This window comes from Salvia splendens, chromosome 10 (genome assembly GCF_004379255.2).
Source record: "Salvia splendens isolate huo1 chromosome 10, SspV2, whole genome shotgun sequence".
NCBI lineage: Eukaryota > Viridiplantae > Streptophyta > Magnoliopsida > Lamiales > Lamiaceae > Salvia > Salvia splendens.
In genome coordinates, this window is record NC_056041.1 from 2,948,720 (window position 1) to 2,960,132 (window position 11,413).

General features: G+C 34.7%; 2 protein-coding genes across 2 annotated transcripts; both read right to left on the reverse strand.

The window, feature by feature from the left end:
* Window positions 1-1,635: 1,635 nt before the first annotated feature.
* On the reverse strand, window positions 1,636-3,686 carry LOC121750243 (floral homeotic protein GLOBOSA). Its single transcript, XM_042144741.1, has 7 exons — window positions 3,406-3,686; window positions 3,273-3,339; window positions 2,628-2,689; window positions 2,427-2,526; window positions 2,303-2,332; window positions 2,134-2,178; window positions 1,636-2,055 (listed from the first exon to the last, which is right to left on the reverse strand). Exons 1-7 carry the CDS (start codon window positions 3,591-3,593, stop codon window positions 1,906-1,908), a joined length of 642 nt encoding a protein of 213 aa, XP_042000675.1. The 5' UTR covers window positions 3,594-3,686; the 3' UTR covers window positions 1,636-1,905.
* A 1,665-nt stretch (window positions 3,687-5,351) lies between these two features.
* LOC121750632 lies at window positions 5,352-9,760 on the reverse strand. Its single transcript, XM_042145208.1, has 10 exons — window positions 8,987-9,760; window positions 8,475-8,566; window positions 8,116-8,218; window positions 7,442-7,710; window positions 7,199-7,330; window positions 6,880-7,002; window positions 6,505-6,615; window positions 6,208-6,425; window positions 5,934-6,087; window positions 5,352-5,858 (listed from the first exon to the last, which is right to left on the reverse strand). Exons 1-10 carry the CDS (start codon window positions 9,204-9,206, stop codon window positions 5,640-5,642), a joined length of 1,641 nt encoding a protein of 546 aa, XP_042001142.1. The 5' UTR covers window positions 9,207-9,760; the 3' UTR covers window positions 5,352-5,639.
* Window positions 9,761-11,413: the final 1,653 nt, after the last annotated feature.

An 11,413-nucleotide genomic window follows, 5' to 3' on the forward strand; every position in this document is an offset into this window, starting at 1 on the left:
TATTCTCACTAATCAATTCATATTTCTAATTAATTTCCATCATTTTCCCCTTTTATTTTGAATGGAACCGCTTATGGGGTCGACAACATCTCGAAAGACCTACTGTAGGTCGAATGTAATTTTCGAAAAACTCAACAAACATTTACATGCATGTGTATAACTACAGATCATACACCAATATTTACATGCATGTGTAATGAAATTAGGCTCTAGCTAAATCTACTTAATTGGACCATAGTGATCTATCATGATTCAAGAATCAAAGGTATTTTGAAACCTTGAAAATCTCTTTAAATTTGAAAAGAGCCTAGCATTAATAAAAGAGACAGAGGATGAAGACAATTAATAATTGTCACATCATCATATAAATTCTACATCAATTGAAAAGCTCTCAAATTCATGCATGTAGTGAAAGAAACTTTGGACACCTTTAAACCGTGACTTTAAATCCATATGGCCCCCCAAACACATACAATTATAGACTAATAAAAAATGGGTTTGATTTTTTTTCTTAAACTAACAACTGTGATAGTCAATGATTGCAAAAAAATGTGAAAGATTTTTATCCAACAATTCTAAGTGCCATAAAAAGATTGCTTTTATTCACTCAAAAAAGAAAAAGATTGCTTTTAATTACTTTCTTTTTATGTTTACGGAGAGTAGCACAAAAGCATAATTACTGAGTTAGTAGGCCATACTGACTTTGTGTAATAAGCTTTTAAATGGGCCCTTAAACACCTTTTAAGGTTCAATGGGCCACTAAGACCATATGGGCCCACCATTTATTAACCATCTTGATTATTTGTTATTTGAAGTAACATACAAACTGATAAAAGTTATAAGTAGAATAATTTATTTTAATTAAACATTAATTTCTATGAAATGTCAAGCAACTATAAAATGAATATTAGAAAGCCAGTTTTTTCAGTTATAAAGGCCCAGAGTGTCTTATATATAGCCCAAGAGATTAATTGTGATCAATGGACTCCAGCCCATACGATATAAAATAAAATTGTACGTTCATATACGAGCCCAATAACTAATTAATGATCTACTAAGCTCGTACTCCGTAGTATATGACATAACACTAACAAACCTAAACAAAAATAAATAAATAAAAAATGAATGAAAATTTGTAAATCCAATAGAGAGCTAGATCTCTTACTTTTATGAAATATTCATATTTACCTATTACAAAAAGGAAAAGTATTAATAGTAAAACAACGGCCGTGACAATTGTATATAGAAATCTCGAGTTGATTTTTCAAATTTGGATATACTCTTACGTTTAATTTGTACTACTCCTTCCGTCCAATAAAAATATATATATTTAAGAAAGAAGAAAAAGTAATTGACATATTTTTAGTAGATAATGAGGTCTACCATCTCATTAGAGAGACAGAAGTTACCAAAAATAAAATGGACTATTTTTATGGACGAACTAAAATGAAAAATGTTCATATTTTTATGAAAAAGAGGAAGTATAAAATTATGTGCTTTTGGGTCATGAAAAATACCTATTGATTACTGATTCATTCCCAAAAACATTTACAAGGGGAAAAGAAATACAAATATCATTGGGGTATGTATGTAAAGTGTACCTCAAACCCTAGAATTTGTGATGGAGTGAAAAAATACCACACATAAACAGCATTATCATAAATAGATATACAGAGTCATGATAAAGCACACTACTAGTTCATGACAAAGTCTTCTTACAAGTCACAACAACATACTAGGAGAGAATAGTGTAGTTAGGCTTGAACAAGACAACCACCACCACTCATAAACAGACACATAGACAACCAACAAAATAACACATTACATTACAGTAGTCTTCCACAAACATCAACTAAATCCCAAGTTGTGTAGTTATTTGTAAATTTTAAGGTAAGTAGGGAGCTCTTAGAAACGCTCCTGCAGATTGGGCTGCATCGGCTGCACGCGAAAGGCGAAGGGCATCTGCTGCTGCGCTTCATAGTCTGCGACTTGCTGATCGTACACGCCCTGCGCCTCCATCACGTTATCATCCATCGGATCCAGATGCATCTGCCGCTGCTCATCACAAAATTGAACATTTTTAATTTCACATATCTGTATTATGTAGATAAACTATTGATATAAGAAGCTTACCAGCTTGAATAGAAGGTTCTGGTTCTCCTCCTCCCTCATTTCATTCTGGAATTATTTTTAGTAACACAAACATTAGTAGACATACATAACATGTGTGGAAAAAGTGAGAAAAATTATATCCAATACTATTGAAATGAAAATGTGTGAGAATGTGGTGTGATATTTATACATGTTTCCTCATCATCCGCACAAACTCCATCTGTCATAGTGAAAAATAAAAGAAAATAAGGAGATTTTAGATACATAATATTTTAGAAAATATTGAATACTATATAATATGTAATCATAAGGACCTGTTTGGCTTTGAGAGTAGTAATTCCATTTTCAAGGGCTTCCTCCAACACCATCAGCTCCTTGTAATTCAAATTAGATATATCTTCTCCTTTCAGATGCCTGGGCCAAAAAAATTCTAAATTTTAAGAAAAATAAATGGGAAGATGGGAAACATCAAGATAGAAAAAGGGAGGAAAAAGAAAACCCCAAATCCTTACAACCTCAATTGAATCTGCATGCTGTCATTTTCTTTCTTGATTCGATTGATTTCATTGTCCAAGTGCTGCATTTTTTTAGTGTTGGTATATGCATTAGTAGACCCTTTATAAAATGATAAATAAATAAACATAAATATGCAGATCTATAGATTAAGCTAATGATATATTCAATCAAAAAACCACTGAAATCTTGATAAGAACCAACAGGCCAAGAAGGAGCACATCAAGTACAAAAAGGGGAGCCCTACAACTGAATCTCTATTTGAGGGTACATAAATACATAAGTTTATTTCCCTTTCTTGTGCTAAGAAACTGCAGTAGTACTCATAATTTTTCTTTCACAAATTTTTGCAACCAAGGGAAAGAGAGAGAATGACAATTTTTTACCAGATCTGTTGACAGATGTAACATCTTATGCAGTTTTTGGAGTTCTTGTCATGGAAAAGTGCTAAAATGGTAGCTAGTAGCAGAAACAGAATGGGTCAAGGATAGATCCAGAGATGGAAACCTTCAAACTATATAAAGATCTTTCACAAAATCCAGTCTTTGAGACATTTTACACACTTTCAGCACAAACCCATGTTGGTTTTGCCAAATTCTTGAATTCTAGGGCTAAAATTTATGATATTCCACACACACAGTTAATACCTCATGTTTTGCATCCCAGAGCCTCTTTCCAGACAGTTTGTGGTACTGATCCAACATGTCAACAAGCCTTTAAAAGACAAACACAGAAATTAGGTAGTGAAACATCAAGAAACTATAAAAACACACAACATACGTAGTGGAGGGGCTGCAGAAATCGTGCATCTTGCCGGAGTTGGCGAAGATGATGACAGAAACATGAGCATCGCACAAAACGCTGATCTCCTTAGCTTTTTTCATGATCCCATTTCTTCTTTTGGAGTAGGTGACCTGCCTGTTGCTTGAGTTCTCAATCCTCTTGATCTCAATCTTTCCTCTACCCATCTTCAAAGATCACTTTTTTTCCCCTCTATTTCTCTCTCTTGTTTATCCTTCTCACACCAGGAGAAACACTTTTAATGTTGAAGAAGGAGAGGGGAAATTGATAAGAATATGAGGGGTATGTAATGGCATTTTCCCTTTGTAGGAATGAGGGACAAGAAACTTTCGAAAAACTCAGCAAAAGACAACCGTTTAAGGAATTACGGTCTGTTGACAAAGCCTAGCCAACTGTAATAAATAAATAAAAAGATTAATTTTTTTTTTTTGTTATTCTCTTAGTTTCACCTTGTTGTCTTTTGGTCTCTCTATATCCTTGCAATTGAAGTGATGAAACTCAGTAATTTATTCATACTTGTAGATAGGGTTAGTAGGTTTCCAGTAATCTTGAAATTAGGGTTTTCAGTGAGGCGGAGAGAAGAAATCATGCGGTTACTTGTGATTAGTGTGTTTCTTGAATTGAAATCTTTACCATCAAATCAAAATCAAAATGTTGGTCAGAGAAGGAAAATGGCTATTGATGGGAATTTTGAAGGGCTATAGCTCTATGAGATATGAGATGGGACAGGAAAGTGTTATCAATCCAGTTTTGAGTCTCAACAACATTCGACCACCAAATTAATAAGTGTGTAATCTAAGGCAAGATTTTAGTCAAAATGTCAAGTCTACGTAGCTCGATTCGATATTCCTGGCAAGGGTGAGGAACTCAATAAAATTATTGATCATGGGACTAAATAAAGTTCATGCAATCTTTTTTTATGAAAGATTGCTTAATTTTTCTAAATCATTTTTATTACTTACTCCACATTACAAACAACTTAATACAGAGAATTTTTTAGGGACACAAAAATTGAGAGACAATTATTCACGTTGGAAAATTTTAAAAATAACAACAATTTAGGACGCAAAAGAAAACATTCCTAAATTGAGGATAAATTAACTTAATTTTTTTTGTTTGTAGGGCGCTTCCAAATGCGTTCTCTAATTTTAGTTGTGACACCAACAATAAGGACGATTTTTATACCGTGGGTGGTATAGTTAAAAACACAAATTAATATCATTAATTGCATATAAAGATGTCCTTAATATACTCCTATAAAATTATCCTTGCGCAATGAGTGGTTGAGCTTGACCCTTCTCTATTTGCATGATTAATAGGCAATTACGTACATAATAAAATTAATTAATTAGGAACTATTGAACGACATTTATCCTCGATACTTGTGTTTCCAGGAATGAAAGGTTGCTATCAAAATTTATGTTTGTTTGATTTATGTATTAAAAAAACTACATATAGAGTATATATAGGTTTGCATGAGGTGATGTAAGATTGAACCTAAAACCTCTAAACCCTAATTAGGGAGAGTACTAGTATTATTTATGCATCAGCTTAGCCACTTGAGCTACGCGCCATGTTGACATATTAAATAAATGCTTACTAACATTACAATTATTACCGAAATACATAATTATTGTTTATAATCCTTATGAAAACCACTATATAAATATTTTTAAAATTAATTAGGCACATTAATTTATATGTATTCTCAACTCCCAACTTCTACAAATGTGTGTTCGAAAGTTTTCTCGTCTGTTTAAATAGTGGGGTTGGTGTCTTGATTTGGACATATACATGAGATTTGAGTTTGATATCTCGTATTGGGCTTACTCTCTAGCCCAACTTCGAAATGCAAAATAAAAATGAAAAATATAAATAAAATGATGATTGATAGAGATACTGAGATACACAATATGGCAATAGTATAGAACCAATTAACGAAATCAAACTGTTGAAGATGTAAACATTAACATGTATCTGATTTTTTGAATAAAAGAGTATAACATGTATCTTGAATTATCCATCAACAACTAATTCAGCAAGAAACACAAATAAAAAACTTAAAACTACATTTTGACAATGTGAAACACAACTTGCCTGCTATTATGAACATATACAGATTTATATATATCCCTGTTTCAAACTGATAATATGTTAGCAGAAACTGATGGGATATTCGGAGAGGATACTGCTTCTCTGCCACGATACGGAGCTCACGCTCTGATCAATAACTCGTAGAGGTTACTGTTACTGTCACCTTGAACGCGTTTCAACATTTCAAAACTCCTCCGACTGCCAAGAAAATCAATCCGTCTGAATTCTATATGACCGCACTCTGCTGTTTCCTTGCTCGAGTAGATGGACCTGAGCCGGTCAGCATGCCTCGAGTCTGTGTAGATGGCAACTTCTATTTCCTCGCTAGACATATTCTCCTAAGGATCAAGTGATATATAGTAAGATCACTGCATTGCATCATTGAATAATAAGATGCCAAGAAGAAAACATACCTGATAAAATGCATATATATAATCTAACACCTGCAAACATGTAAACCCTTTGTTGCTGAAGAATGTTCTCGAACAAGGGCCCATCTCAGAGAACCGGTCGACAGGGAACATGATCGTGAGGAAAGGGCCTTTTAGTATTAACTCCGTCTTCTCACTGCATTTGACATGTATGAAAAGCTATCAGATACAACAAAACTTTTCGATAGAAAATTGTTTTCATTGTAACATGCAGTTTTCAAGGTGCATATGAGACTAGAGATGAGTTTTAGCTGACCTTTCTGTAAGAGGTCGAGTTAAGTTCACAAATGAAGCCTCTGATTCTTTTCCATCTTCTTTTGCATCAAAGAACACGGGTGGCTGGTCTTCAGTGCCATTCTCGACACTTGAGGACTCTGTATAAATGGATGCAGTTGAGGTTGGCTCGGATACTGACCAGCAAATTGAATCCAAAAGACTGCCTGGCGTTATTGGTCGTATTGGAGTCTGGCATGTCTGCAATCAAATACCACCACCAAGTCATCACCAGATTAACCATATCCTTTTATTAATGAGTTCAAGGGACAAAATCAACCTGCATTTGACGGTTCCGACGCTTTCTGACACCATCTTTGGCTAGGGTCACCTTTATTTGCCTTGCTTCATGACTGGCTTTATCAGCAGAACAAGTCACCCTACTCGCTCCCTGAAAAGATTCCTAGTGAAAACTCAAACGGAAAGGAATATAACATCTACTCAAAAACAGAAAAAAAAATGAAGTCCTTAACAATATATTCCATAAAATAAAGAATAAGTTTTGGGAATTTCTGATCAAACCACTTCCAATTATATCTATCAAGTTCACACGGCTGTGGATATAAAAAATTCGAGTTATCAAGTGATTGTAAATGTAATAACGGAAGTCGGGAAAAGAGAAAGTAAGGGTTAAGTAGAGGCATTTAGTCCATACCTCATGGGAAACATCATGCCGGAGGTTATCAACCCTCGCTCCAGTATACCTGGCTAGATCAGTTGATAAATGGACAAGTCTTTGAAGAGATTTTTCTTTTGCAGACTTTAGAACCCATAGTGGCTGAGGGGGAGAAAAAGAAGGCATCAAGAGCACGATATGTTAAATTTCACTGGATAGAACAAGTGAATTCACACAATCCTAACCAAAATATCAACACAAAAATCTGCCAGGCCGCACCCTTATTCAGATCTCTAATACACAAGGCAAGAACCGCTTAAATAAATAAGCAATATTACAAGTGACATGGAGAACTTACTGTTACAACGTTGGTTGAGTGTCCCAGATATTTTTGTACAGAAGGTCCTTCACATACTACATAATTAACATTGCAGCCAACAAACCATTGATCCACTAAGGAAGCACCTTCGGCAGAGAGAGCCTCAGAAACCTAAGAACACATTTGATGCAGTTTTCTCAAAATGCATTAAAAATAGTTTAGACGAGGCAGTACGATTGGTGAACAAACGGAGACCATAGATTTAATCAACTGCGAGCCTACCTTACTGAGAAGTTCTGCCGGTACATCTACATCAACATAAAAGGATTGACCGGAAAAGGATGATGAAGTAGTGTATCTTTTACTCTCCCTCTCTGAAAACTGGGAGCCAGGAGCTCCACAAAATTCGGGTTGTTTATTATGCTTAAGCAAACCAGAAGGCAAACACGAATTTTCAGCACCAGAGTTCTGATCAAGCCGTTTCAAGTCATTACTTGCCAGACCATTATCTCCGATGCTATTAACACTGTACAGTGTTTCGCTTAGCCTAACTGAAATAAACCCAGTGGTTATCTCCCATTGTAGCTCAAACAGAATGCATGCAGTAGAGACTATTGCATCAACCAAGTCCGAGATGCATAATACATGCCAATATCTTTCTATTACAGAAGTACCTCAGTATCAGTACAGGCGGATACAGATATCGTTATCTTTGGCACAATATAAGTATTAGCAGGTGCACATATATATCTTATCAAAATAATTTTTTTGCAAATGAGCAGTATTTGAAGTTTAAGAAGCTCACTTAGAAACAGGCTACATCGAAACCGGAAACACAATTAACACTGGTCATGGGGTTTAATGGATAAAGATGGTAACCACAAGGTGTAAAAACTTATAAAGTCTACCAATGCAGAAGAATTATTATGCAAAAGACAAATAAATGGAACTATTACCATTCCTTTTGACGCTATCCACAAACCACCCAATTGTTACCAGGAGTAAACCATTTGTAGTTCCATGTTGCATAGCATGCTCAAACTTACGTCCTTGAAAGCTGTAATAAACGGTTAAGGGTAACACAACCATACTCAGGCTTATTAAACAAGTAAAAATAGTGGATTTAGTTACAATTATGTTCGTCTGATGCAACGGAAGGAAGAAAAAACTAATATCTCACCACAAGATAATTTGATGGGAGATTCACTAAAATAAAACTCTTGTTTCTATATCAGTAATAGCCAAATGCAGTTGAGGATAATATAAAGTGCTATTGAACCTAAATACTCTAAAACGTGCACTGACAAAAGGATATCTGAACCACCAAGTGAGTGCAATGAGGATGGAGATGAGGACTATACAGGCCTCCCAATCTCTCCGTAGCTTCCTTTACCTGCTTCCTTGTTTCTACAAATGAACACAATAATTGAGAAGATATATTTGTACTAAATTATTAACAGGACATCAATAATTCCTCACAATGGGAAAACATTTTAGAGTCACAAATGGTTTATATATGTTGTAGAACAATTAACAGTTAAAAAAAGTGGGATCACCAATTAACAAAACAGCTTGATTCAACCACAATAAAACAAGGTTGATCAACCATCACTTTCAACTAAAGAAGGGATTGAAATGGCCACTTGCTTCTCTTTATGAAAAGCTAAATTGCAAGAAGCTTCTCAATTATATTGAGACTGCATAAAACTTACTTAAATTCATCAATCTCAACACACATATTCCCAAACTAAGCAACAACAATCACAATACTGATACAAGACACATATAAATCACAGAGCTAAACACATTTAGTAACAGTATGCATACCTTTAGAGAGCCCCGTCACGCAAATGACAAGGCCGGAGAAAGGGCCTCTCGCTTTCACGGTTTTCACCGGAGTTTCAGGCACTGCGGCGGCAGCTGGAGAAGGCGGCTCCAAAGAAAACGTCGAGATTCCTCTGAATGAGGAAGAGAAATCCATGAACAGCCTTGAACACCCCTTCGCAGCGATCACCTCCACCCTCCCTCCCCCAATTCCACCACCCATTTTCTAAATCATTCAATCAACTAACGCAATACACTTCTGTAAATCAAATTTTGTTTTTCCTATGAAGCTCAATCGAAAATTCAGTTTACTGCATTAAAGGGAGGGGAAATTGAAAGTTTTGAGGGTCAATGCATCTACTTTTCACAGGAGAGAGAACACGCGAAATTCTTGGGAAAAATCAATCCTTTTTCAAGAAAATAAGAGAGAAAGGCAAAGAAGGAGGGCTATTGAAATGCAAAATGTTTACTTTAACAAATGTTTGGAGTGATGTGCACCGCAATATGAAGTGAAATAAAGACTGGAGAATGGAGAATGGAGAATAATCTAAAGCAGAAATTTTCATGAAATTGCGATTTTATGCTCTTTTCCTTTTTGGTCCTTTTGCTTTTTGATGAGGTTCAGAAAAGTGGGAATTGGCGTGAACCGAAAATCACTTTATTTTCATCCATCTTCATTCTCTCTCTAAATTTTGCAGAGCGAAAGGCCGACGCCATGGACGCCTCGCATAGTCGTTTTTCCATTGATTTTTGAACTGTTTGCTCAAATCTTAAATCATAAACAAACGTTAGCTATGTCCTAATTACTTTTATATCCTTGCTTCCGTTTCTTTAATTTACTATTACTCCGTATTATTTATTTTGTCGCGATGTGGTCCATTAATTTAAGATCAATGATTTAAAATCTATAGTTAATATGGATGAACAACTCTTAGCTTGTTAAAGGAGACCCTGCTTATTTATACATGGTATGAGATTATATATATTTTTTATAGTGATTCACAAAATAAGAAAAGGAATTGATATTCTAACACTAAATGAAAGATGATTTGCAGCTATTAATTGATTGAATTGTGAAAATAATCCTTTTAAATGTAAAGTGAATAGATTTATTCATCTAAAAGGAGTTAGCAGCATGAGTTTAGGGTGGGGTGAGGCATATAGTGATAGCAATACCTCTTGTGAAAACAATCCTTAAATATAAATGATCCTTGAAAATCACTCCCACATTTGGTAGCAATAGCTCTTGTTCTTGATCATTAAATCGAGGAGCCAAACAAGGACCATGCATCTCGTAGTTTAAAATGATGGTCCACCTCACATCCCTTATTTCTATTTTCATTGGGTTTTGAGTTTTCCTATTTCACTATGCAATAACAATGTCACTATCTTGGTTTGTTTCATGGGAACTTCATCACCTTAGCGTCTGATGTTCGAATACCGGCTCAATACATTTTCTCTACCCCTTCTTACCATGAAAAAAATCAAGAGACATTTTACATTCGTGAATCAATAATCATTTTCTGGTTAACCTGGTGTGTTTCGTCCCTTGAGATCAAGCATTGTTACAAGGTGTGTGTATAAAATCAATTTCTCTTTGACAGTAAAAATGAGAGATGCTAGACTAAGACTTAAAAGGCAATACTTAAATTTGAAACCTTGCCCATGAGAATATTCATATCTACCACTATTAAAAAAAAATTATTGTTATTAATTAGTAAGTATTAGCAAATTATGTAGAGAAAGCACATAGAAATGTTTGATCTGATGACATTTGGTTGCTATTCACGAAATGGGGTCCAAAATTATTGTATTCACCGGTTATAGTGCGACAGCAAACCTACGTTATATCACTATGACATAATATTGTTACTGTGGGTGTTGGGTGAGGGTTGAAGTTGACCATCTTAAGGTCTTTTAATTAATTTGATGGAGTGTCTTAATCTGTTTGATTGATAATATTTTATATAGTCAACTCAATAACTGATCATTAAAGTTGCATTATGACAGTATATAAGTCCCTATATATAGCTTTCATCTAACCCAATTGATAAAGTAGATTATATGACTGGGATTGTATCTGTTTGATCAAAATATAATATAGGAGTCTGTTGACCTCAATATTGAACGGCAAAATAAGCTTATTATATTTTCCATCCATTTTCATACATGTTACATTTGGCGAAAGCTAATACTATATCAAATTTTGCATGCAAATTTGCCGGTTGTTGATCTGTTAATTGAGGTCAAATTGGCAGTGATTTTTTATATAAATAATGCAGATGGCGGGTGAGGCATACTTGTGCATATGGGTGACACTATTTGTAATGTTGAATGACCAATCCTCCACCAACTGATTACTACATTACACCACTTTGTAATATGATCATTACAACACATTACACAAACAAAAATGTGTGTTTACACATT

Excerpts from the sequence above, each read along its gene's own strand:
- LOC121750632 (XM_042145208.1), bottom strand. The coding sequence starts at position 9,206 with ATGGGTGGTGGAATTGGGGGAGGGAGGGTGGAGGTGATCGCTGCGAAG. Across the intron at positions 7,331-7,441 it reads CGGCAGAACTTCTCAGTAAG|GTTTCTGAGGCTCTCTCTGC; the intron begins GTAGGCTCGCAG and ends ATGTGTTCTTAG. Across the intron at positions 6,426-6,504 it reads GTCGGAACCGTCAAATGCAG|ACATGCCAGACTCCAATACG; the intron begins GTTGATTTTGTC and ends ATTTGATTGCAG.
- LOC121750243 (XM_042144741.1), bottom strand. The coding sequence starts at position 3,593 with ATGGGTAGAGGAAAGATTGAGATCAAGAGGATTGAGAACTCAAGCAAC. Across the intron at positions 2,690-3,272 it reads TCTGGGATGCAAAACATGAG|CACTTGGACAATGAAATCAA; the intron begins GTATTAACTGTG and ends AAAAAAATGCAG. Across the intron at positions 2,527-2,627 it reads AGCATGCAGATTCAATTGAG|GCATCTGAAAGGAGAAGATA; the intron begins GTTGTAAGGATT and ends TTTTTGGCCCAG.